The 27,103-nt window shown below is 34.0% G+C and overlaps 1 protein-coding gene and 1 long non-coding RNA gene across 5 annotated transcripts in view; both read right to left on the bottom strand.

Annotated features, from left to right (window-relative positions):
- LOC149567168 (trigger factor type chaperone family protein) overlaps positions 1 to 27,103 on the bottom strand; it is a 225,029-nt gene that overhangs the window by 22,347 nt on the left and 175,579 nt on the right. For all 4 annotated transcript variants that reach the window (XM_089820353.1, XM_089820354.1, XM_089820351.1 and 1 more), the window contains exons 7-11: positions 14,448 to 14,602; positions 9,431 to 9,523; positions 9,113 to 9,205; positions 6,030 to 6,110; positions 5,745 to 5,894 (exon numbers count right to left, since the gene is read on the bottom strand). In XM_089820353.1, coding sequence (XP_089676479.1) covers positions 5,745 to 5,894; positions 6,030 to 6,110; positions 9,113 to 9,205; positions 9,431 to 9,523; positions 14,448 to 14,602 — 572 coding nt within the window. The remainder of the gene's footprint in view (positions 1 to 5,744; positions 5,895 to 6,029; positions 6,111 to 9,112; positions 9,206 to 9,430; positions 9,524 to 14,447; positions 14,603 to 27,103) is intronic.
- Positions 15,895 to 16,902, bottom strand: LOC149567170 (uncharacterized). Its single transcript, XR_016362353.1, has 2 exons — positions 16,494 to 16,902; positions 15,895 to 16,383 (listed from the first exon to the last, which is right to left on the bottom strand). It is a non-coding gene; the product is annotated as an uncharacterized LOC149567170 (long non-coding RNA).

A 27,103-nucleotide genomic window follows, 5' to 3' on the forward strand; every position in this document is an offset into this window, starting at 1 on the left:
TATAGCTAAAGTATTGTAGATTCAATTTTGAGAATTAGTCTGAGATTGCTTGGAAAATTGTGCTGAGGTATACGATTTGTCATTTCTCCTACTGTATTAACTGTTGCTGAGGAGAAGTTTGATTTCACTTACTGCTAGAGGTTGTTCTGGAATTTGTGAAGGGAATCAGTGGAATTGTTATACCAAATGGTGTGCTAATTAGTTTGGAGTCGGTTGAGTGCCAATTTATATCTATTGTTGGGTGTTATTTTCTCTTTGCACTTTGGGAGTAGTGTTTTCCAAATTTGCAGTTGCATTTGTTCGTCGAAGAATTCTTTTGCTGCTAGTCATCATTTCAGAGGGTTTCAAGGCATGTATTACTTATAAGTTCATGGATTGTAACTTCTAATTGTTTTGGGTATTGTTGATTTAGACAATAGGAGATATTTAATCGACTGCATATTTTATGAAAATAATCAGTATCTAAGTTGATATTAAAAATCTAGAATTTTTAGTTGTATATTCCCCATGTAATATCCAAATATTTGAGTTAAAATTATTATTGCAATATCTTCCATTTTGCTACTATATTTTTGTTTCAAAAATTGCAAAACCTCAAGATCAAAAAGAAAGAAAAAGAAATCAATTCTTCAGTACACATTATCTGAGAGCCAGCAGGGTTCATTACAGTGGTATCAGAGCTTGATTGCAAAGTGTAAATGCGAAAGAAATTGATGCTTGATTTAGCTATAACCAGACAAGTTTATTATAGTGGTATCATAGCTATTTCCTGTCATCTTGTGAGGTAGGAACGTTATTTTATTTTCAGATTTGTTGTTGCATTTAGTGTGACCAGCACTCTAGCATTTTTTAGCCATGGATAGACAGAGGAGGATTGACAGTTCTAGAAGTTGGTGGAGTAATGAGAAAGTTAGCACGAAAATGAATGCTTTGCACGAGAGTATGGAGAAACTTAAGCTTCATCAACAAAGCTTGGCAGAGAGCTTGTTGGATCTAGAAACAGTTGAGAGGACAGCGAGGTATATGGTTTCTGCCTTTAGAAGGCCAGTGAGAAGGAGGCTTGAGTTTTCCCCAACATATTTGCATGATGCAAATGTACCTGTATTTAGTACGACACCTACTAGTCCTATCTGCAATGTCGATGATGGACTCATTTCACAAAGGTCGGTAGATGTCTCAATACCTTTGGTGGATAGTGGCATTGAGCTTCAACAAGTTGAGGCTCCCAGAGTTGCTACAGTTAGTGCAGAGACAGTTGATGCAGTTGTTACTACTGACACTTCAGGCTCTCTTAAGGAAGGGATTATAATTGAAGATTTGTATGTGAGTTTTCATAATGTTGCTCTAGTGTAGGAGGCAGTTGTTTCCTCAAGTTGGACTAATACATGTATGAATTCACCCAAGTGTGATGTTGGTGATTTGGGTGTTGCAGCAGAGTCAGCAGATGTGGGTTCATGCTCTAGCATTCTAGCATTATTGATTCATAGCCTGACGTTGAGTCATGTGTGCAGAGTTAGGTGATGGTAGTTGAGCATCTGTTAGGAGATCTAGATGCAAATAGTATGGACACATCTAATGATGCGTTTGATGATGCTATGAGCTGCACCGAGTATGACACCCCTTGCCAAGTATCAATTGATGACTTCAAGGAGTATTTGGATGGGTCCCAGGATCAGTGTTTACAAGATCTATCTTTGAGGTGGAAGTTGAGACATGTGGGCAGATTGATATTGCGAGGGCTTCCATTTTGTTGGATGAGGAGTTGATTGAGGTACATAGTAGTTGTATCTTAGATGCAGAGTTGTGTGAGGATGATAGCACCTGTATGAGCAGTTCTGATTCAGTTTCCTATCACAATGCAGTTAGTGAGACAAGGAGCTTGCATAGGAGTCAAGGGTTATAGAGGCATCATGTGACTTGTCAGCTAAAGGTGAGTGATAGTGACATTTCTTCAGCTTTTGAGCATTATGATGCTATTCATCATATGCTAGCTACATATGGTCGGGGTGCTCTTGTGTCAGATGAGCACAATGATAGTAGCCTTTCCTTAGCAGAGGTTCATGCACTTCAAGAGGCTGTCAAGATCTTGAAGCATAGTTACTCTCAGTTGGTTGCTCACAGGGATTACCTTTTGGAGTCACCCGTTATGAGACATTGTTAGGAAAAGAGGAGGATGTAGTTGAGCTCACCCAGAAGTTCGAGGTGACTATGGACTCTCTTTTCTATACTTGGTTGGCTCTTCAAGAGTCACAATCACAGTTGGATGAGGTTACCATGGAGTTAGAGTGAGTATAATCGACACCAGCCCCAAACCTTGTTTAGTTACATATTGTGGTTGGTGGTGAGTTTGCTTCTATAGTTAGGGACAATGGATGTGATAATATGGCCAACACATTCGTCTAACATATGGGTGCAGTAGGTACAAAGGAGGTGAGAGCATCGGTGGAGACACGATCTCTTGGTGATTTTCTTCCTTATGTTGGAAGCAGTTCTATTTCTTCATTTCATACAATTGGTACCATTGGACAGTTGGTAGTGTCATATTTTTAGAGGAATTAGTTGTGTCGCGGGGGAGCAGGTTGATGCTTCCACATATAATTTCTACTGCACAGAGTCTTTCATAGAGTATCTTTTTGGAGATTCCAGATGTACGGGAGGATTCATGCAGCGTCCAAGGATACTCTCATCTGAGGCTCTCATGCTATCCGGAGGTTGGTGGGAAAGATTGTAGAGACTTTTTTTACTATGCTTCCCCACAGGGATTTTGGGGTTGGCTTTGCTGAGAGGGTTTCCCAAGAACTTGCCCAACCAATAGTTTGGAGTCAAAGATTGGAGCCATCTTTTGATGATGACCCCTTGACAGAGATTGAGAGTTTTTATCAGCATTACACTGTGAGGAGTGCTCATCACTTTTCTTTTGACCCACAGGTAGAGGACTTAGTTTCATGTCGGTGTGGGTTGGCTCCAGTATCATACCATCTATTATGGGATGGGTTAGGACCATCTTTTGCAGATGGTATTAATAGCTGCAAGTTCCATTGCAATATCTACACACCTACGACAGTTTGGCAGAGGTTGGAGTTGGTGGTAGTGTTTCACGTACCTATGGTTGTTACCATCTCCACAGTGCAGTTTGGTGTGAGTGTTAGTTTGATGGGGACTCAGGTGTGGATAGAGTTGGTATTTCAGTTGGGTTGAGTTTTGATGAGTTGTTGCCTTCATCAACGCCCAAGCCCGAATTTCAGATGATTATGATGTTTATGTCAGTTATTTGGGTGTTGGTGTTACAGGAGTTGCTTGTACGCAACAAGGATAGTACACAGTTCTACCTATGGGATTCAGGTGGACTATGATGTTCATTTTGCTATGGGATTGCTTGGGGACAAGCAATCTTAAGGAGGGAGGACTATAATGTCCCCATTTTTAGTAAGTTCTTGTAGTTGGCCAAGTCAGTTCACCATCACAACCCTCGTGCGTTGACAGTGGGATTTGAGGGTCTCAATTGTGTGGTTATAGGCTTTCCAATATCCTAAGTGTGTTTTGGCTCCATTTGAGGGACTTATTATTATAGTAAGTCAAACTGTTGGTTCTAATGAGCTCAGCTGAGTTAGAGGAGTTGTGTGATGCTCTCAATTTTTATTTCAGGCTTCTAGTTTGGGCTCCAAGAATCTTGGGAGGGAGCATCTATTTACAGTAAGTCACCAGGTCAGGTTCATTCATCGTCTTTTGTCATTAGGTTCACTTTGGTGGTTAGTTTTCAATTTTGATGCCTCTTCAATTGTTTTCACAAGACCGGTGAATTATTATTATTATTCATCTAAATACGTTGAGGTTGCTATTTTTGTTAGTGTTGTTGGTTGGTCACCTTAGTATCATAGCTCGTTGGAACTGGGATGAAAAGCTTTAAATTGTGGGAACAAGAAATAGTGGGCTTGCATGTCAAAATATAACGTTATAGTGGAAAAGGTCATTTTTGGGGCCAAAAGCAATTAATAAATTATATTAATGGCACTTTATTATATTTTAATGTTGTGTAGAGGAAGCTTCTTAAGTGTAGTTCTTTTGGGACACTGGTGCCATTTGGAGATTATAAATATGAGGACATTTGATGAGAAAAACATTCAATTATTTGATTATCTTATCTTTGTTTGTTGCCTTTGTGACACTTCTGAAGTTCTGAAATTTCGTACCCTTGATGAAGTATAAGGGTTTGGGATCTACAGCTTAAGTATTGTCGATTCAATTCTGAGATTGCTTGACAAATTGTGCTGAGGTACACGATTTGTCATTTCTCCTACTGTATTAACTTTTGCTAAGGAGAAGTTTGATTTTACTTGCTATTGGAGGTTGTTCAAGAATTTGTGAAGGGAATCACTGGAATTGTTATACCAAATTGTGTGTTGAGTAATTTGGAGTTGGTCGAGTGCCAATTTATATCTATTGTTGGGTGTTATTTTCTATCTGCACTTTGGGAGTAGCATTTTCCAAATCTACAGTTGCATTTGTTTGTCGAAGAATTCTTTTGATATTGCTAGTCTTCATTTCAGAGGGTTTCGAGGCATGTCTTACCTGTAAGCTCATGGATTGTAACTTCTAATTTTTTTGGGTATTGTTGATTTAGATAATAGGAGATATTTTATCAACTGGGTTGTTGGTATTTTATGAAGATACTCAATATCTAAGTTGATATTAAAATCTAGAATTTTCAATTGTATATTCCCTATGTATTATCCAAATATTTGAGTTAAAATTATTATTGCAATATCTTCCATTTTGCTGCTATATTGTTGTTTCAAAAATTGCAAAAACCTCAAGAACAAAAAAAAAAAATCAATTCTTCAGCACAAATTGTCTGAGAGCCAGCAGGGTTCATTACAGTGGTATTAGAGCTTGATTGCAAAGTGTTTGACAAAATGTCAAACCATTCAAATGTGAAAGAAATTGATGCTTGATTTAGCTATAATTAGACAGGTTTATTACAACAAACTTGCTTTGGATTTTATGCACCAGCAAAGCCACCATATAGAATGAATCAACCTACTAGATAAATAAGAAAAAGATAGTTTTCAGAGAACTTAAAACCCATTCAATTGCATTTTCAAGGTCATTATAGATGGTACAAACATATTTGGTAAAAGTACAGCCTAGTTGGAAATCCCTTGGAGCAGGCTTTTTTTTTCGTGACTACTAAGCCTCTTGTGTGCTTTGTGTTTGGTTTTCTCTTCTATATAATGTATGGGAGCTACCCTCTCTTATAGTACTTACCTTAAAATTATTATATTATAATATATTAGTAAATTGTACTATTACAAAAATGTGTGTATCTTTATTATTTTTGTGGGAGCTCCAAATTTTTTGTCATATTGGCCCCCATACCCATGTACTGAAACTCTATTTGGTAAATTAGCTTCAATCTCCTAAATGGATTAACAAAATCAAAAAATTGGATTATTTTGTTTAAAGCTTGAACTAATGTCTTTCTTTTATAGTCACCTTTTAGTTTTAAAAACTAGGTCATTGGTCCTCAATTAATTCTTTTAGTTTTAAAACGAGACATGATATAGTGTAGAAATTTATTTTATGAGAACAACTTTTCTTTACAACAATGGCATTTCAGATATTAAACCTAATCCTTTACTGATAACTGGGATATCTCACATGAATGGGATAGGCTACAAGCTTTATGTTAAAATCTGCATTTGCATGCATAGAACAAAAAAGTACCAAAATGTGATATTAAATACCTGCAAATTTTCAAGCTTGAAAATTTCTTCAATTGCGAGAGATTGTTTGACAGCTTCCTTGATTGTCTCCTTCTGCGATAGGAGGTAGTTGTTGACTGCCTTTGCACTTGAGAGAGTAAAGATCTGCTCTTCAGTCAATTTCATAGTTGTCTACAACCATGTTTATAAATTTCAACGAGTGAAAAGTCAGTATTTGGAGAACATCCATGCCTAACACACATCCATTTAAGAATCGTTTAAATTTCAGGAGCAGCGGTAGACAGGAAGTAAGAAATATGTTGTAACCTGCAGTTGTATTAGCTTTGCTCCATACATATTCCGGCCTTGTTCTTCTAGTAAGGAATGAGGAATATCCATTTCCACAACCTAAAATTATAAAAAGAAAAAACATTTTTAAAAATTCCATGGAATACAAGAATAGGTCACAAATACATATACATTTTACAGGAGACATTGTCAGACTTGTTAGCTATAAAATATTAGAAGAGGTTCTCTACTGTATTCTTGACAACATTTGACAATACTTCAGAACAGATTTAAGTAGCATAGGAGGGCAGCTTTAGAGACAACATATAGAAATGTGGCCAAATTTTGATTTCTCACGTCTTTTGGTGGTGACATGATTCCATGAATCAAGAATCTTGGAAGGAATTTTTTTATGATAACTTAAAGGCTAATCCTTGCCCAATTGAGACATTTCTTATTTGCCTTTGAATCAGATGGGTCATTTCTCACTTGAAGCTTCCTTGGTTAGATTTTTGTCAAATCGCTTCAGCAAGGCATCTTTTAGCTTTTTCAGAGCTGGTCATTCACCTTTGTTCTGTTATTAAGCTGTAAGTTTTTTTCTCCAAAAGGATTTGCAGTTAAATTGATGCTATAACAATCTCTAAGGATGATCATATCTTCTTTCTTCTATTGAATATTCCAAAGGAGTGATATGCCTTACTGAACAGTGCTATATGAGCACCATTCTCTTCTGTTTTTTGTATCTGCTCTTGGTATAGTCATTAATATTTCCAAGAGAAATACTCAAAGTTGGATTGTGAGAATGCGCATATTGTCAACTTAATAGGGTAGGTCCTGGGAGCCTTAGAAGAGGAGCAACTGCATTTAGTTTGACAGGCTAAATTGGGGGTGGGGTGGCAGCAGCAGTAAGTTTGGAGAGGATAGAAGAAATCAACTGTATGTGAGACTGTCCAGGTCTCCACACATTATACACTTGCTAAAGAAAAATCTGAATAAATAGTTAAAGATCTGTCTAATTTAGGAGACAAAATGCCTCTGACGTCCTTGATGAGTGTAGTGCGAAGATTCCTGATCACTGGAGTTGCTATTTTGTAGACCAGCATCCTCATCTTCTTAAATTCCTATGGGTCCAGTGCTTTTGGTGGTTGTGTTAGGTATCTTGTCTGGTCTCTGCAAAATTCTTAAGATATGACATCTAGACATGTTTAAGGCTAAATTTTGATTTCTCACATCTTTTCATTGAGAAATATGATTCCCCAACTCAGAGATCCTTGAAGGAATTGCTTTATGACAACTTGAAGGATAATTCTTGCCCAATTGAGATGCTTCTTATTGTCTATGAACCAGATGGGCCATTTCTCACTTGAAACTTCCTTGGTTAGAATTTTGACAAATCATTTCAGCAAGGCATCTTTTAGCTTTTTCAGAGCTGTTCATTCACCTTTGTTCTGTTATGAAGCTGTAAGTATTTTTGTTTAAAAAAATTGGTACAGTTAAAATGGTGCTATGACAATCTTTGAGAATAATTATATTTCCATTCTTCCATTGAATATTCAATAGGAGCGATATGCCTTATTGAACAGTACCATATGAGCTTTTTTAACCTGCTCTTGGCACAGTCATTAATGTTTGTGAGCGAGATACTCAAACTGGGATAATGAGAATGAGCATAATGTCTAGTCACTAGGGTAGGTCTTGAAGCGTTAGAAAAGGAGCAGTACATTTAGCTTGACAGGATAAAATTTAGTTTTTCTCATAGCATTTTAAAATTGGACAGTAGCTAACAAGGATTATTCCACCTCTGGCAGTGGTAAGTGTAAAGAGGAGAGAACAAATCAACTGTATATGAGACTTTCCCAGTCTCCATACATGACATGCTAAAGCAGAATCCAACAAAATAGTTGAAGACCTGTCCTATTTAGGAAACAAAATGCCTCTGACATCCTTGATGAGTGTAGTGAGCAGATTCCTGAAACAGTGGAATTGCTATTTTGTAGACCAACATCCGTATCTTCTTAAATTCTTATGGGTCCAGTGCTTTTGGTGGTTGTGTTGGCATCTCATAGTCTCTGCATGATCCCAATTCTACTCTTGAAAGATTTTGTTCTTTCACTATGTGATATGTCTTCAAGGACTTATTGACTTTTGCAGCAAGTCAATATCTACACTTGCAGCAGCTCACATATCCTTTTCTAACAATCAATAGGAGGTGTAGACTTCTTGTTTACATTTTGATAACATTTGAGTGCCAATTTTTGTAAGTCCAGGTGAAGAGACCTTCTGAGGTGCTGGCATTGGAGACAGATTATATGATAAGCAATGACCAACTGCACAGTGATTGAATTGACTTCTGGGGATGCAAATTCTGTGTGCGTCTTGAATTTTTACCATCCCATGATCAACAGAAAATAGAAGACAGGATTGGGTCTACAAAGCCATTGGCAATAAGTTAAAGAATACTTGCTAATCATGTCATATTGTTTTGTCTAAAATAAGGGAGAACTCTGATGAAAATTCTCAGTTATTGTTCTAGATAATTTGGCACACATTGTGGTAAAAAAGAAGGATCATTTTTTGCTAGAAAAAACAATTCAATTGTCATTCCTTCTCTTGTGTTGAAATCAATAGTAAAACCATTTCTTAAACAGGTGGTTGTACAATGTAAAACCATTGGTTGCCATAACTTGCAGTCTTGTAACTAATACCTGTTTTAATCAATGATTTCATTACCATACAAGAAACACTCAGTTTGAGCCCTACTGTCAGTTGATTCTTCATTGAATGATGAAGGGATTTCAGTTTCCAAATCTATATGAATCATCTCCATATGATAATGACTAATCTCCTTTTTGGATGTTCTCCAAAATGATCAATTGCAGCTTCAAAAAACAGAAGAGAAAATAGAATTCTCTACCAATGCCATTTTTCTAAACCATGATAAAAGTTTTAGTGGGGAAATACCTTCTCTATCTATTACAGAGATATTCACTGAACATAAGGTGAAAGCTAAGTGGAAACATGTTAAGAATTTATCTAAACTTCAACTTCCAAAAAGAAAATGTCAATAAACATGATAAATTTAAAGGTTCAACATTATAACAAGACTGTGTAAAATGATTCACCTTGGAGAGTTCTTGCAAAATTGCTTGCTGGGTTGCTTGTATCTTTCTTAGTTCTTCCATTTCCCTGTGATTTTTTAGTATTGTTTCTTTAACCTATTTGTTTCCAATTTACAACCAGCACGCAGTAAGCAAAAAATGCAATAATAACATCCCTAATTAGGATTTATTCACAATCCTAATATGGGCAATTCAGATTTCATTATCCATAGATTTCATGTTTTCTAAGACATTAGAAACTTATCAGCATAATAATAAAGTCTCGTAGACAAAAGACTTGTCAATTCCAATTCCCACATCAATATGTGGTAGGAAACAAACCTGATCCAAAGTACTACAACCAGTTATAAATTTATCTGCAAGTGTGTCATCCAAGTCAGGTAAAATCCTATAAAACATTTCCTTGCATTCAACCTACATTAGGAAACAAAAAATTATTGTTAAAACCCCAAAAACAAGAGCTTCATCTATCAAAAAGAGCATGAAGATGAATTCATTATATTTCATGCAGTTATAATTTGAAAACTAAAAGTGAAAAGGCCTTTAATTTGGTAGTCTTCTATGTGGTATCATCTATTATAATTGAACGTGATGACCTCAACCAGATCTTAATACAAAATATTTATCTAATGACCTCATTCTTGAAATAATCCCACTAGACCATTAAGATGCTTTTGTGGATAAGAAGTGGCAGTCCTTGAACACCAATAGCAAATAGGAGTTGCTAGAAACAGTTAGAACTAGAAGTAACTGTACTTATGTGTTAGTAGGAGAATACGATAATAGGAAACCATGAAGTCTTATAAATAAGATGGTTTCCTAGTTATATATGCAGCAATAACAATTTTGATCACCATCAAGAAGAACGACAAAAATTATGCTATGAACAACACAAATCTAGCACTGCATTGAGATAGAACAATCAATATAATGAGGAAGGCCAAGGTGATCCATATCATATAGGATATGATTCATAAGTACATACAAAGCATCATTGTTTACTGCCATAGCTCATAAATTACATACATAAAATATTAATAAAGATGGCAATGTGTACCAGTAACAAAAGTAAAATGTATCTTTATCTATTCATGAATTCAATATAAAGAAGAAGGCCAGAGATGTAGGCCAATGATTACAATTCATCCAACTGCACAGCACTACCTTCCTTGGTGGTACACAACACATTGAAAGGACCCAATAGTTGCTGGGAGGAACACAACTGTCAACCGACACTTACAACTACCTAAGAGTGACAACCAACTTAATATGTACAATTAATACATTGACAAATAACCAGTATTATTGAACATAACAATAGGCATTGTATGCCAACTACAATCCTCGAGAATCTTGCAATCACCATTATGAAGATCACTTAACATATGCAGGGACTCCTCCAGTAACATATGTGGCAACCACGGAAGAAAAACTATATACATCAAGCATCAATAGTCAATATCCGCAAAGATGAAGAAAATATCTTTGAAGGATGAAATGTGCCCTTTTTGGCAAACTCAGGAAATAGGGACAATTACATTGCATTCTAAATCGCAAGAGACCTTTCTACTTCAATCCTTCAATTATGACTATGAATTACTACTAAGGAATATTAAAATTATGCAATTCATAAGCTAGACATATGGATGACAATAATATTATTCAAAGAACACTATGTAGATATGATATGGGTCACTGCTATATCTGATAAAAATGATAATAATTATACAAGTTTTACTTGTTACTCAATGCTAAAGATATTAGCCTTCTCTGTATTGAGAATGGAGAGTGCTATGAGCTTGTTTGATATCACTTTATAGCGATTGGATAGCTATTTTTGATATAAACCTTTTGCATATGTGAGCAGTATGACAGCATAGCTTATAGTGATCAAATTGCTATCTCAGATATAATCTTTCAACTCTAGCAATGACTTACATAATATATCACTTGTCAGTGATATAGTTGCTATCTCATATATGGAATTATATGCTTCGGACAATGACAATTATGCTGTCTCTGATCGTGGCAATATGTACTTTCAAAAATAGTGCTGTTTTTGATTTACATTTAGATGCCTGCAACCAAATTTCCCAATAAGGCAAGTGCTTGATCTGAGCAGATCCAGATAGAATAAGATATAAAAAGGGTACTGAACGAATGACTGAAATGATAGTCTTCAATGATATATATATCCTCAATCATTGAATGGTCACATACATAAGAGATGCCCATCCCTTTGCATGTGATTGCACTTCATCATAATGATAACCGATCTTTAATCATTCTTCCTTTAGTTGCTGGTAACATGACTCTTCACCTCTTAAACAATTTGTTAGCTATAAGTCTTAATTACATTTTTTTAACAATCTCGTGACTTAATTCACGAATCTTTCCTAGATTGATGACCAACTCCTAATATTCATTGATGCTCACTATAATCTTAAGGCATACTTAATCGGTCACATAACTTGTGTAATCACTGCCATTCGTTAACAATTACTTTGTTTGGGATGACTAATCGGTGTTCTTGCTTACTGTTTATTTGATGCTTGGCCAGCATGTGTTTGGATGTCTTCAAGTTCCTTATTATACTTGGCCAGCTACAATTTACATTTATACTTATGTGATCGATGTGTACTTGTGTATATGATCAAATTAGCTTCTATTTGATGATAGAATTGTATCTTTAAGGTTTACTTAATAAAGGGTGCATTAAAAGGTTTTAAATACTTAAAGAACTCTCAATTTCTTTGGCATTTTCACTTTTCCAAGTCTTGCCGAGTTTTTACCAAGTTTTTTCTTGAGCCTTGAATTAGGTCAACCTTGCCAAACTTAAGTCCCATAGTTATGCTTTGATTTACACATGTAATGATTTTAATAATTTGGGCTGCTCTTACTTTTGGGAAAAACTGTATTTTCAGATTAGAAATAAAATCCGAACCTTTCAGCTTCTTATATTTCTGAGTTTTGTCAGTTATGTCAGTTGTTAAATTGCTTTAAGTCACTTTGTCTATCATCTCAAAGCCATTGCAAAACACATAACAAAGTAAAAAAGGCAAAATAGAGAGGCGCATTACAATTTCGGGTTAAAAATGTTGTGAGAACAATGAAATCGGGAAGAGGCTGTGGGTGACAATGTTAAAGATTGTTCCGTCATCTGCAAAAGAAATTTAAATTGCAACTATTTCATCGATGCATAATATGACATTGCAAGGTCTAATAAAGGGTGTATACAAAGACCAGTAAATATGTAGATAGCTCCATTTAAGTACACAACACTTATTATGGTTCCAAGAAATAATGGTTAACATAGAAAATCCTAATTCATTTAAAAATTCTCTAGAAATAATATTTTAAGTAAATAAAGGTAGTTCCAAGTTAATTTATCATATATTTTAAATCCACATCCATACTAAATTGAATGGGACTAGTTTTTCTAGTACACCTATTAAACAAGCAATTTTAAGATTCATTCACTTCACTAAATAAAATTTCAATACTTGTTGCCTAAGTTGGGGTGTAGAACAGTTCAGCAAGACAGTTTATACCGATTATTTTCCCTTAATTGTAATAGAGTAAAACTAGTCTCAGAAAATTGTAAATCCCAGGATTAAGAAAAGGAAAGAATGTGCGAAAACAAAATATCTTTTTATGTATTCAAGAAGGATGATACAAGGAGAAACTGTTTAAATAAATGATGTATACCATTATCTATTATTTTTCACTAAATTTCCAAAAGAGAGAACATATTTGCAGAAATCGAGATTTACCTATGGGCAGACAATTAGATGCATGTGTTCAAATTTTTTGAAATTATTTTTTTTCCCTCAATTCATAACAAGTGGAAGTTGTCTCGTCGCCAGCCACTTTCCCAGGTCTGGGTCATTCAACTTTAGGTACTTTTAGCAAAAAAAAAAAATTATTGCTTAGCTACCTCACTCAAAGTGCCTTTCTAATAATTCAAATATTTAATTCTTACTTGATCACTGTTCAGGCTCTAGAGGTCATTAAGGTCAACTCCTTGTAGTTTCCATTGGTTTTTCTTTACAGTATCATTGTCATGTCTCAATTTTTCTCGGTTAAGTTGTTCCGAAAACAGAATCTACATATCTTCGCCCATAAACAATTCAGTTTACTCACATTTGACAAGGGTATTCGTATTACAAATAATAGTTTAACATGACAGATGAACACAAATTTGTTTAAACCAAATACCCCAAGACTTGGTTATACTCTGTGAACCAAGGTTCAACTCTTCTTCATAACATTAGCTTAGATGTAGAAAGGCGTCATGCCATTACTTTCGACAGTATTTCCCTAGTCTAACAAACAAATACATCAATAGGGGTACTTGGAAAGAGATTCAAAGCCCATATGATGAAATAATGATCATATTGAACCACAGCACCTTTTTCATTGGTGCCTCCATTGCTTCAACTTCCGCCTTAAAACAAAGAATAGCCTCTTCATAATCTTAAGGGATGTCAGCATAGTTATGGTCTAAGAACTTCTTAATGCTAGCTACATTTGTGCCCCAAGAATTCCAAATTGAGTCTATGACTCGCCTTTCTAGAGATCATCAACAATCTGAAAACTTAGAAATGAGGAGCTAGATATAGAAGATCATTGTATCTTCAACTAACCAGTATATTACATGGCTTGATGAATCTCCATTGTCTATCAATATATAGACAAGATCCCTCAAAAACACGGATACACCACAAGAAATCAAAGGTATGTGGCATTTTTCGACTGAAATGGATTCAGCACATTAAGAGCTTTAAAGGCAAAAGACAAATGAAAACATTGTCTACATATGTCAATCGTTTTCCTCTATCATCCTATTGTAGTCTCAGATCAGACATAGCCTTGTAATCATTTTAGCATAACATCTTTCAATTCAGGTAACATAAACAACCCAACATAGCACTGCAAGATACATCAACTGCATTTTATTTCAAGCCTTAGTTGTGCTAAATGAAAAAACAAATTGTTTCATCTTCTTTCCTCTTCCAATATCTTTGTTTTTTTTCTATTTTTTGTTCTTTATATAAGACATCTGAAGTTTAGAAGGTCTCTTAGCTACTTCTTCATTATACATTTTTTTAATCATTAAGCTGAACATTGGTTAATAGTTAATAGCAGACATTGGTGATTACCACATTCAACTTGTATTTATTTCCTGATTTATGAACATGCAATAACTGTTTCTCCTCTATGTTCAACACAAAAATAAACCACCTCAAGTTATTTGCATTTTCTATAGTGACATCATGTGATCTTACTCTATACAGCAACTAAAGGTTGTTGCTATCAAAACAAGCAGAGAATTTACAGTAAAATGAGCACGAACTCCTTGAAGTTCCTTTTGTTTCCAAGTAGATGGGAATGTAAGTTCAAATGATCTCGTTTCTCCTCTTTCAAGTCCTAATAGTGCATCACGGAAACCAGGAACAAGGTGTGAAGTTTCTTCAGTGTCCCAATGAAAACCTGTCAAACAAGGTCAGAAAAATTATGTTTTATTTCTATAGGAATATATTCCAAGAATATCAACCTTCTCCTAAGCCTTAATAGAAGTGGAAACACTATAATATGATATTTGAATCAAGATAAAAAGATTCCATATAGCCTTTGCAGTAAGGAATGTAATGTTAAAGATATATACAACTAGGATCTTGAAAACACTATAAAAAAATAGGGAAAATTATTGATTAAAATAAACCTATAAAGTTGGTCATCAAACATCACTATTTACTTGGCTTTCTTCAAAGCAAGGTTGCAGAGGGACAGGGGTACTTGGGTACTTTGGGTATGGGCACAACTATTTTTCAAAATGGAGGACGGGGGTACTTGGGTCTGTCAAGTTAAAAAAAAAAAAATTTAATATTTTTTAGAGAATCTGAAATTATGAGTCTAGACATGAGTTTTCAAAACAAGAACAGTGATAAAGTTTGCAGATGTAATGTATTCTTTTTCAGATTCAAATTTGCAATATGTTTGTTAGAATAATATATGCTAAATGTTTAGATGCATAACAGAGAAGGAAAACTTCAAACATGAACAAGAAGATCATAAGTCATATACCAATGACATATTGCAAATGATAAACTTCAGACTCAAATAGAGATAAATTTCATTGTCAATCAATATTGTATCAAAGTCTCAAGCTGGTTATATATTGAATTAAGCTTGATAAACAACAAGCTGATATTCAAACAAGAAACTGAAACAAATCGGAAATATTAATCAAGTTCTTTAGCTATGATGCCCTCCACTAAGTATTGTGTACTAGGGTGCGTGTACCCGGTACTTGGGTACCTAGATATGCATTCCTGGAGAATGGGTATGAGAACCCATGCAACTATGCCTAAGTTGTCGGTACAGGTATGGGCATGGATATCGATTCATGGGTACGTTTGGGAACATCTGTACAAAAATCAATAAATACATATGTATGCATGTATGCAGCATGAAAAGTAGAAATAAAAATTAAATTTAGAATACAAGCTATCAATATGTTAAACAAAACTTAACAATACACACTAATCCACATTGGACTAGATATCAAAGACAAAATATAATTTAAAGTATCGTGTTATTAAACTGTTTCAAAATATTATAGTTTAATTAGCCATTGGGGCTCAAGCATAAAAGGCCTGCATACTAAACTAAGAAATGCAGTTCTTATTTGCAGTTAAAATCAGACCTTTTATCACAAATGACAGTCTGATCATTGTCTACACCATCAATATCTTAAACAAAACTTAGAACTACCATCGATGTGCATAAATATTGCACTGGCACATTTATAATGATTCAGATTTACTATAAGTCTAGTTTCATATCAATTTGTCAAAAGTTGAATGTTATGATAGATATATTATATATGGAATTCATTGTGCATTGGTTCAACAGTTAAAACTTAAAATAATACAAGTAGTAATCAGTGTCATATGGGTCATCAAAAAAAATCAAGATTAGTGGACCAAATGCAGCCTCAGAATCACTTGCACAGCTAGAAGCATGCTGGCTATTTGACTACACAGAAGGTAAAGATAGTGTAGCGACTGCAAAATCCAAATTAGTTCGCTCAGGATCTGCATCCCACAACTTTGAGGCCCCTTCTTTGTACTGATTTTGTTGATGAGTAAGAAAGTGCAAGTTGGAATGCACATAAACCAGTTCTTCTGCCTTGCTGCCAATTGATTGCATTTCACTAAGTGGATAAAGGAGTATGTACTCCAATTTCGCTCAAATGAAGAACTAGCAACCTATTGAAAAAAAATCATAGTGTTAGAGAGTTACAATTATAAAATTAACCTTAAATCTGAAATTAGCAGTGTTATAGAGTTGCGATATAAATAAAAATTAAGAAACATACCTGTGATAGAAGTTTGATTGCAAGAGCTTAAGGTGTGGTGATGTATAGCCATTAAGGTACCACTAAGCATGAGCATCCTTTGTGTACTTGTCACAGATAGCAGCAACACTTTGACCACTGGAAAATACAAAATCAACAAACTCATTTGTAACTAAATCCTCCATTTCACGATCACGAAAGAGTTAAAGTGTTGTTCTACATCCACCACTTCTCCATCTCTGTATAGTGGTATCCTTGTTGGCTGAAAAAGAATTTCATCACTATAAAACTTTGAAGTCAATATAAATGCAAGATGTAGTTGGGTGGTCATTTTGTTCCACTATTCAACACAAATTGACTTAACTTCTTTGAAGAAAGTTTCTTCAAGATCTTTCTCTTTTTTACTGATGATGTCTCTCATTAACTCAATCATTGAGTCAATGTCATCATATACCATTCCCAAACATGGGTGATCCATGTCAGCAAAACAGATCATGCTCATGATGAACTTGGTAAAACTAAGTAGATATTTCACTCTTTCCAACCAAGTGTCATCTAAGATCATTTTCTTTACATTTGTTGTCCTTTCCATATTGGATTGCTTCCATTGAGACCAACCTTGACCAATAACCATGCCAGCAAGTGCCTCTCGCACCAACACAAGTCGCCTCAAGAAAATAGTGTTGGATGAAAATCAAGTCTCAGCAACCTATTCAAGAATTAAATATCAAAATCAAAATACAAAGAGAAATTTAAAAAACAAATTAATATTACTAGTGAAATGTAGAATTGAAAAGCTGAAGTGTTTCAATTACCTTCAGCAACTCCAACTGTGAATATGATTTAAAAATGGCTTGTGACATGTTATGATTTATAATGAACATCTGAATCTCTTCAACCTCAACATAGATTTGTTTGATCCAATCTATTTCCCTACCCATCTTTTGTAGCATTAGGTTAAGAGAGTGGACAACACATGGTGTCCAATAGATGTTCTCAAAGTGTCTCTCAATCAACATACCTGCAGCGCGACATCTCTTTGCATTGTATGTTATTATTTGGACAATGTTTTGAGGATCCACATCCTCAATGCATTGTATAAGGATATCAACAATAAATTGTGCATCCTTCACTTGTTCCTCATAATCCACAGCTTTTAGAAACATTACCCCTTTGGGGCACACTGCAATCACATTTATCAATGGTCAATTTTTGGTATCCTTCCATCCATCATAATTAATTGACACCCTTGTTTGTTTCCATGAGTTTTTTATGGGAGCCAATAAATTATCTATGTTTTTTTATCTCCTTTGCAAGTAAGGTGCTATGCATCTTCTCATATACTAGACCTATCCACCCTTGCGGCACCTCATTCGCTTTTCTCACCATATTGGCATCTTCCAACAGCTTGATCTACAATCTCCCTTGCATCACACTTGAATGCTCTCTCTAATGGCCTATTGCTTCTCTTCGCCGCCATAGTTTCTTCAATTCTGCCCAAGAATGGGTGGTTCTCTACTATGATATCAGGAAAGTCTTTATGAGATGGAGAAGGTGGGGGTCTTGAACTACTTCCTTTTCATTTCAACAAAGGATGGTTTGTGGCATGTCCAACTCTTGCATCTACTTCCTCTTGCTCTTTGATGAATTCTACTATTTGTTGGGGTGATAATCCTTCCTCATCCGGTCCTACGCATGCTTTGATACCCATTTGGGGAATGGCACATAAATGAGCTTTCACGTGGCTATAGGAGCTAGTTTTCTGCACATGACAAAAATTGCATTCCCAAACAAATGTTCCATCTCCTTTTATTTGACTTTTTATTGTGACATATTTCCATAATGGCAAGTTTGGGTTCGTCTTGAATTTGGGTCCACCAATATAAGTTGCCATTATGTTATCTGCAAGAGCCCACAAGTTAAAAAAACATATTAATATATTAAATAATACAATGTTAAACAATAAGTAAGATACTAAAAAATAATTATTAATTATTAATAATATAATATTATAACATTTGTAAGTTAAAAAAACTTACAACTTAAATTTGAAGTTCAAATATTTTAGAAAATTAAAAAATATATAATATAATATGCAATCTACTATTATTATTTATTATATAAAACTATAATTAGTATTTTAGCATTCAATATTTATGATAAAAAGATCTAAAATCGTAAGTACGGGCTATATTATATGCGTATATTACATGCATAAATACTAAATCTATGTATAAATTGTGTCGTAAATATTATATGCAATCTACGAAAACATAAATAGGGTAATATATAATGAGTGTAAACATTTTAAAAATTTCATCAATAAAAATTTTGCTCAAAAAAATTAAAACCAAGCATACTTGAAGGTCGATGCAAGTAGGATGCTCTATCTGTTTGCAACAAAACTGTATGCAATGTCGTCGCAAGCTGCTCCCGTCTGCAACAAAATCGTTTGCAATGTGTCTCTTTGAATGGATATCTTTTATGCAAGCGTCTTTGTATTTGGGTGACAAGCAAGCTTTTGTTTCGACGAACAAAGCTCTCTATTTGTGGTAGACAAAGGCATTTGAATGAGCATTAATTAGGAGATTTTAAGGTTCTCGGATGTCATCAGCCCCAAATTCGACAGAAATTTAAGTCAAAACCCACATTCAAAGTCAAATTGCCACATTAGCTTATAAACGACCAGATATGAGTTGCAAAACGCACATACGTTTGAGGCTTTTTAAAATGGAACCCTCTCTGATTCCACAGAGATTTTTGGACGATTCTGATTCTTATATGTATCGTACCAAAATGTGAAGGAAAATAGGAGAGTACTTGTAACTTAGTATATATATATATATGGTTATTTATATTATTGTTGATATATTATTATCATGCATTGATGATTAACCATAGAGACATGTCTATTCATGAGACATGTCTCATCTCATATTTAAAGTTTTAGTCAATTCAAATGTCTTTATCCTTTATATATGTGTGTTCATCATATATGAGATATAAGCTTATTGTTATATATATATATATATATATGATTAAAGTTTATATTATATTAATTATCTAATTAATGAATAGACATGTCTCTTCATTAATTATTCCCTTTATATATATAAGAGGTTGCTGCCATTTGAAAAATAGATATCACAAATTAGGGAGTGCTCAGTACATTTGCAGCAATCCTACAATATTTATATGGTATCAGAGCCTTAATACGAACCTGATGAAAAGGAAGGAAAGAACTAATATTGAGATGGAATGGAGGGTTACAATCAACATATCAATTGTAAAAATTTAGTAATCACCATTCTGCTGTCAACTTTGGGCAATATGAATACAAAGCATATATAGCCAATCTGCCCACTCTAAGAAGATTTCTAATTCTTGAGCAACATTCCCTTGACTACACTGAAAAGATGAAAGACCCAGAGGCATTTATGCTACCTACTATATAGAACCTGAATAAGGCCACCACGGTGCTGGAGCTTCTCTTGAAGCATTTGGGGCAGGTGAAGGGATCAACACCTGAATGGACCAACGATGAGGGCATCGAACAAGTCTTTGGGAAATTTTCTGAAACTCTAGTGGACATGGACAGAATCTGCTTGAGAGGACAACAATTTCAAACTAAAGAACAAGTGCAAACCATCATAGATTTTGTACATGCTGCAGTATCCGGTCATGCGGGAGAAGTTTGACATAGATAGAGGCGATGTTGGTCATGGAGTAGGGAGATAAATCTACTAACCAACAACCAATATTGGGATTGGATTTATATTAATAGTTAATAACATTTGTAAATAAATGGTTGTAACAAATGGATTCATTGGGATGCTCATGGAGATACTTAAGTGGTCACTCAATAACCAATGAGTTAGTATTGCACGTGGTCATTATCATTTAAGAGGAGATAATAGACTAGGATGCTTACAAAAAATGGCTAGGTGACACAAGCGTGGAAGAAAAGAGATTATTATAGGAAGACGGCCCCTCTAAAGAAAGTCCACGCTTCGCTTCAAATACAGCTATCAAACACAAAATTCAAACGAATGAATGTTGCATTTTAAGAACTAGGTACAAAACTCAAACAACCAATAAGAATTCAATGGAGAATCAAGCAATTTTGACTCTTCCCCTAACAACTATAAGCAGACATCTACATAAAAGAAGTAAGACAATGGATCCAAATCAATAAAAGAAAATGATACAATCAACACGTTCAAACTTTGATGTCTTTGAGGATTATAGAAATGAATAGATGGGTACAATATCGTGTTAGAGGATGAAGACGATTGAAGTGGAATTATGATACCAATGCATCTGTATTAAAAACTAGCACGTTGTTACACAAAGATGAGGTACATCGATTTAATCTAAACTACCATGGAAGCATAAAAATATACTAACCGAGGATAAAAACCTATTAAGAATGATGCCACTACATGTCCATTAAAAAAAGGGGGAATTTGTCTACACCAGTGTCTTATCCATAAGAGCTTGGTAACCTTCATGGAATAGCCATAGACCTCTCAAAAGAATACCAATCACAATGAACCATTAAACATATATGTTTTACTTGCACAAAAGATGTGTACTTAGGGTTGAATGAGTCATACCGTTTCAGCAATTTCTTTAGAAGTACGGTGAAACTAGGAAATGATCTAAATGTTTATAACTCCACATATGTATACACTGGTACATCTAAATGTTTATGGCAAAAGCACGACTAGTCTTCATTATAGTGGCTTACTAGTAAATATGGAGATAGTTAATCCTTGCATGAAGACTCTTCAAAGTATCAGAAATATCATACAATGTCAATATTAAATCACCCTAAGTATATCAGAAAGTCAAGTTGTAGGAAGTGAGTCCAAATTGTAAAAATCATGTATGAGAAGACATTAAAAAAATCTCATCTAACATTATATATAGACCTCACTCAATCCCAATTCCTAAATCTATACAAAAGACCAAATAGATGTGTTGAAAAATTTCGAAGTATGGTCATGAAAAAAATATTGTTTCATCACTATAAGTTATAAGCCGAAGATTAGTTGCACAATTTACTCAGATTTTTCTTCGATGATCAAGGTGCAAATAGAATTGGCGAACACTTTCCTCACTTGTGGTGAACACTCATAATTGATTGCAAAATTCTATTTGCAAGGCAATCTTGAGGGGATTTTGAATGCGCTGGTGTAAGACAATTGTGTAGTCCTTCAACTAGACAAAGGAGTCAATCCTTGTGGAGTATACAGGTCATCGACAAAGGAGGCACAATTTGGTATGGAACCAATTCATTTGTTTTGTAAACTATGCACAACTCGCTTTCAAATCAACAAGTTTATTCATTTTATTTGTGGACAAATTGTTTAGATGTCAAAATTAATTAGTGAACTCAACCAACAAACAAGCGTCGCCAAAAGGTTATAGAAGACTTCTCTATATTTTCAGAGCAGCCTTGCTAGTCATATAAAGCGTGAGGAGAATTATATAATAAAACAAGTCCAATACAAACTTCTCTCCTTTTGGCAATGGTTCAGAATGGAAAATATTTAGAAGGCGAATAAGAAGAGATTTCATTTGTAGAGTATATACTAGTTCAATGGTGAAGCAATCACACCTCGGCGAGATCATCTTTTTTGGCTACAAATCACATACTATTGGTGATCAAAAGGCTAACATCCTCTTATAGATTGTGATATTGGTAACTATCCACAGTGGATGAGATTAATATTTTTTTAATGCAATAAATGACAAACCTTCCTTGAGGCATATTAAGTTAAACTCTCTAATATTTGTATGAGATTATTTGAAGACAGTTTGAGAGAAAAGGTACTTAGGTTGCTTTTATATGTTCACAAAATACTTTATAGAGATGGACAATATATTTGTATCTAGTGTCAAAGTTGTTACCACGGGAAGTATGTGATTGAGAATGGGAGTTCAAATAACAATATTGCTAGATTGCTACATTTTAAGGTGTGCTATTATAAAAACAACATATATTCTCTAATTAAATATAGTGGTGCCACTAAAATATCTTGTGAGGTGGACAAAAGGAGAAGATTCAAGCCTAGTTATAAGTATTGCAAATATTTGAAAGATTTTTTAATTTTTTCATGACATCTCTTATCATAAAGAGTACCATGTCGAAGGGAAGGTTAAATATTTTGGACAATTTGTTTGCAAAATATTGAGAAGTGAAATAGATATTTTGGAAGCTTCTAAGGTGCTTAAAGATACCTTAGAAAAGAAGTTTGTCATATTTGATGTGATACAAAATTATTCAAACTCTATATAAGTGGGAATTTTACGTTATCGGGGGAATAATAAGAAATGTTCCATTCTCATCGGAATAATTATTAGAGGGCAGCTGATTCAAAGAGAGGTGTCTCTCAAACAATCAGGGAGTGTATCTACTTCACAATTAAAGTCCTTTAACAACCTTCATAATGAAAAATGGAAAAAGAAATGATGTACTCAAATTGTTTGACAAATTGCTTATATTGAGGCATATTTAGACTTTGTGCATATGGACCTTCATTGGAGAAACTTGTATTAAAGATGCAAAGATAAGGATTCATTAGCTTTGAATATTGCTAATATCTATATTCTATCTCTTAATTGTATTTTCAAATTTACTTGCCTTGAATTTTTCTCTTGTCTCTAAGGATGTTTATGCAAGAAAAAGAATGGTACATTAAGCATGCTACCTAATATGAGTACCCTTCTATAACAAAAGGGAGTTTGGCACATCCATGAGAGAGGGAATAGATAGATGATATTTTTGGTTTGCTTCTAAGAATCATGGTCATTTTGGTTTCAAAGGAGTAGACTATGCTGAGATGGTTTCTCTACTAACTAGAAAATAATAGCAGTTAAAGGAACTATGATTCACAGGATGGAGTTCCATGTGAACCAAGGATGTCTAGATTATGACATTCCTAGATAGGTGGATACTTGTTGAACCAAGGAGCATGATAGTTCATTAGAGGAAACTCTGGAAAAAGAGAGGGAGTAGATAGAGGATATATTTCAGATTCAAAGGGAGTTTTGACACCTTATTGGAAATAACCTTGGCAAAGAGGTCAAAAGGTTAGTGTTTCTTCCTGGAGAAAATTTTCCAAGTGAAATCTCTCGTAATACATTCTTCTTTATGAGAGATAAGTTTGATGTGAAAAATTTATTCTCTAATATGATCCATGGTGGAAGTCATGACAACACTACATGATAGTATTTGTAGTGACTTCATGTGTATGGCAACCCTCCTGTGTACATCATGAGGAAGTGATGACTTCCAAATGATTATCACTTGTCTTTGCAGAAGTTTTAGTAAGGTAACGATCTTCCAATAACTTGTATTATGTGATATCACACCTTAATTTGAGTACTTGGTGAATATCATTGATATTCTGGAGGGCAATACTCTTGATATCAGATGTGATATCATACATTTGAGTAATTGATGAATAAAATGTATTCTGGGAGACCAACACTCATGATATCATAATGATGGATATCTTCTAATCAAAGAGATCCTTAAAACTTGTCATTCCTAATATTACCTATGGTGTAATATATGTCTTGTGTTTATCCTCCCTAGCTAAGAGGGAGTATTGATGTGTGACAACTTTAGTTGGCTAAAATCTTGTTCTATACATTTTGAGTAAGTGTTGTACTCAAATCATGAGAACATGCATTTTGTGAGACTTACAACTAAGTGCTTGGATGCTATTAAATTGACTGTCTTTGAGTTGTTTGTATAGATGCATATTGGGTATGAGGTAAGTATGCATTTTGTGAGACTAACAACTAAGAGCTTAGATATCATCAAATTGATTATATTTGGGTTGTTTGCATAAATACATACTAGGTATTTTATATCTAAGAGCTTAGATATCATCTCATTGATCATCTTTTGGTTATTCAAAATATTGATCGTCCTTTACCTTTGATTATCAAAATGTACTTATCCTTCTTGACCAAGAGGGAGTGTTAAAGTTTTAGTCAATTCAGATGTCTTTATCCTTTTATGTGTGTTCATTATATGAGATATAAGTTTATTGTTATATATATATAACTATGATTAAATTTATATTATATTAATTATCTAATTAATGAATAGACATGTCCCATGAAGGGACATGTCTCTTCATCGATTATTCTCTTTATATATATAAGAGGTTGTTGCCATTTGGAAAACACATACCACAAATTAGGCAGTGCTTAGTACATTTGCAGCAATCCTACAATATTTACATTATTATATATTATATATATGATTATTTATATTATTGTTGATATATTATTATCATCCAATGATGATTAACCATAGAGACATGTCTCATCATCTCATATTTATAAGTCTTCAAATCTGCATTTGGAAAACACCAATAACAATGGCAGTGTTATTACATTTGTAGAAAATGATACTAGATACTTCAACACCTCTTACAATCAGAAAATTATAATCTGAGAAAGACTACAAAATCTAACAGTCATGGCCCTCCATATGTTAAGGCAATAATCCATCTCATGTTGTGGAGTCATTGCAATATAACAAATGGTTGCCAAGACAACCATGCAAACTGAAATGCCATTTGGCTATCTTCTCGAACTCCCCCCAACATAAGATAGATTTAATCTGAGATCATAGGAAAATTCTTGACCCAACTCATCTGAGAACCAACTCTCGCCAACTTCGTTGTGAGACCGGGTGTTGGAAGAGGCCAAAGGAGGCTTGGAAAGAGAGAATTTGCAGATTCTGCAATTCTGGGAAAGTGGAAACTAAACAGCACTTTATTTTAGAATGCGAGGCCTACAAGGATAGCAGAGATAAATTTGCGGATACTATATGTGATAGTTATTGGCATAACCTATTCAACAAAGAGTACATTGAGCAATTGGGTGGGCTCATCATCATCCTACACAAGAAACGAACGGCGCTACTTAAGTTTGCTTAAGTTGTCTTGCTGTCCCATAGGCTATTTTTAGCCTTGTAGACGTTAAAATTTTATCTATCTATCTATCTATCAACACTGACGCAGCTATGATAAGTAAATGAGATTACATGAGAACTCTTGACCCAACTCAAATGCTCTAAAATGTACCCAAGATTCCACTGTATTCTTAATTCCTAGTATATGTCTACAGCTTTGATAAAATCTTATATAGATTCAAAAACTATCCTTTACGCATGACAATGTGCTCACCATTATGTAATTTCTCCATAATGCATTCTCTTTTACATATACATGACATTTTGAGATATAGAATTCTGAAAGTGCTAAGAAATATATTGTGGCATCTACTTCCTGAGACAAAAAGAATCTATGTGCGTTGGGTATCGATTCCTCTCTTTTGCATAATATAATTAATGTTTATATGTTTAGTGCACTTCATTTGACTTATAGACTACTCTCTCTAATCTATCCACCCATCATTGCTGAAGACTCTCTGCTTGATTCCTCCTTCAATGTCTCCCATCCTCTCATAACATAAATCGATCTTCCATAATATTTCCAATGACTATAACCTATAAGATTACCACTCCATGATTGTCACCCACTCTTAATACCATGTTAGGATATGATGTTTTATCTTTTCTGTAACTTGTAATAACACTTGTAGAATTTATGTGTGTTTTAAGTTACCTTCTCAATGCGTATGTTTATGATTTTAAGAGGCATGTCTCCATAGAGACATGTCTCTTTAACTCTCAATAATTATCAATAACATTTGCTTATTGTCATGATAAAGAGTAAGATATTGACTTACACACACACACACACAAAGTATAATTTGTACAAATTTCTTCACTACATTTTATCTGACTAAAACTATACTAGAACATCAACAAGATACATTGGACTTCTTTGTTTTCTCTTGGGATCCTATGTTTCCATGAAGGGTTCCTCACTCTACCACTAGCCATCTTATGAAGAAATAGGAAGACTTTAGAAAACCTAGCAAAAAAACAACAAATCATACTTAGAAAGTGTATAATAAATAAGATTTAATATTTTATAAATTTATTAAAATACTATTTAAATATATCAATATAATTATAAATCTACTAAAATCTATTAAAATGTACTATAAATCTATTAAGATCTATCAATAATAAATATTTAAAAAAATACAGTGGATGTGATTATATATAACAGTTACAGAAAAAGAAAATAAAACAATATTAGTATTAGAGTAAAATTAAATTATAGGAAATTTAAACTATAGTAAATTACTAAATAGTATTAAAGTAAATAGTAATTGTTATATATATAATAGTATTACAAAAATAAAATTTTAAAGCCTATTTATGTATTGTAATTTTTTAATTATTTACCAAAACAAAATACATTTACGAAATAAATTAAGTTTTAAACAGAAATTATTAACAAAATATATTAAAATTTACAAAAACAAATTACAAAATACTATGTAACATACCTCAGAAGTGGAAAAAACTTCAAATCTGCAAGCTATGAATAAATTCCAACTCAATGTAGACAAATTTGTTTGTGAATGAAGTTGCTGAGTCCAGACAAAACCAAATGCAGACAAATAAGTCGTCGAACTCAAATGCAGGGAGCTGTGGAGTGTTGAATGCAGGTTGCCTGTTCTGAATA

The sequence above is a fragment of the Cupressus sempervirens genome, chromosome 3 (assembly GCF_028749045.1).
Source record: "Cupressus sempervirens isolate cs-2001-9-10 chromosome 3, ASM2874904v1, whole genome shotgun sequence".
NCBI classification, from domain to species: domain Eukaryota; kingdom Viridiplantae; phylum Streptophyta; class Pinopsida; order Cupressales; family Cupressaceae; genus Cupressus; species Cupressus sempervirens.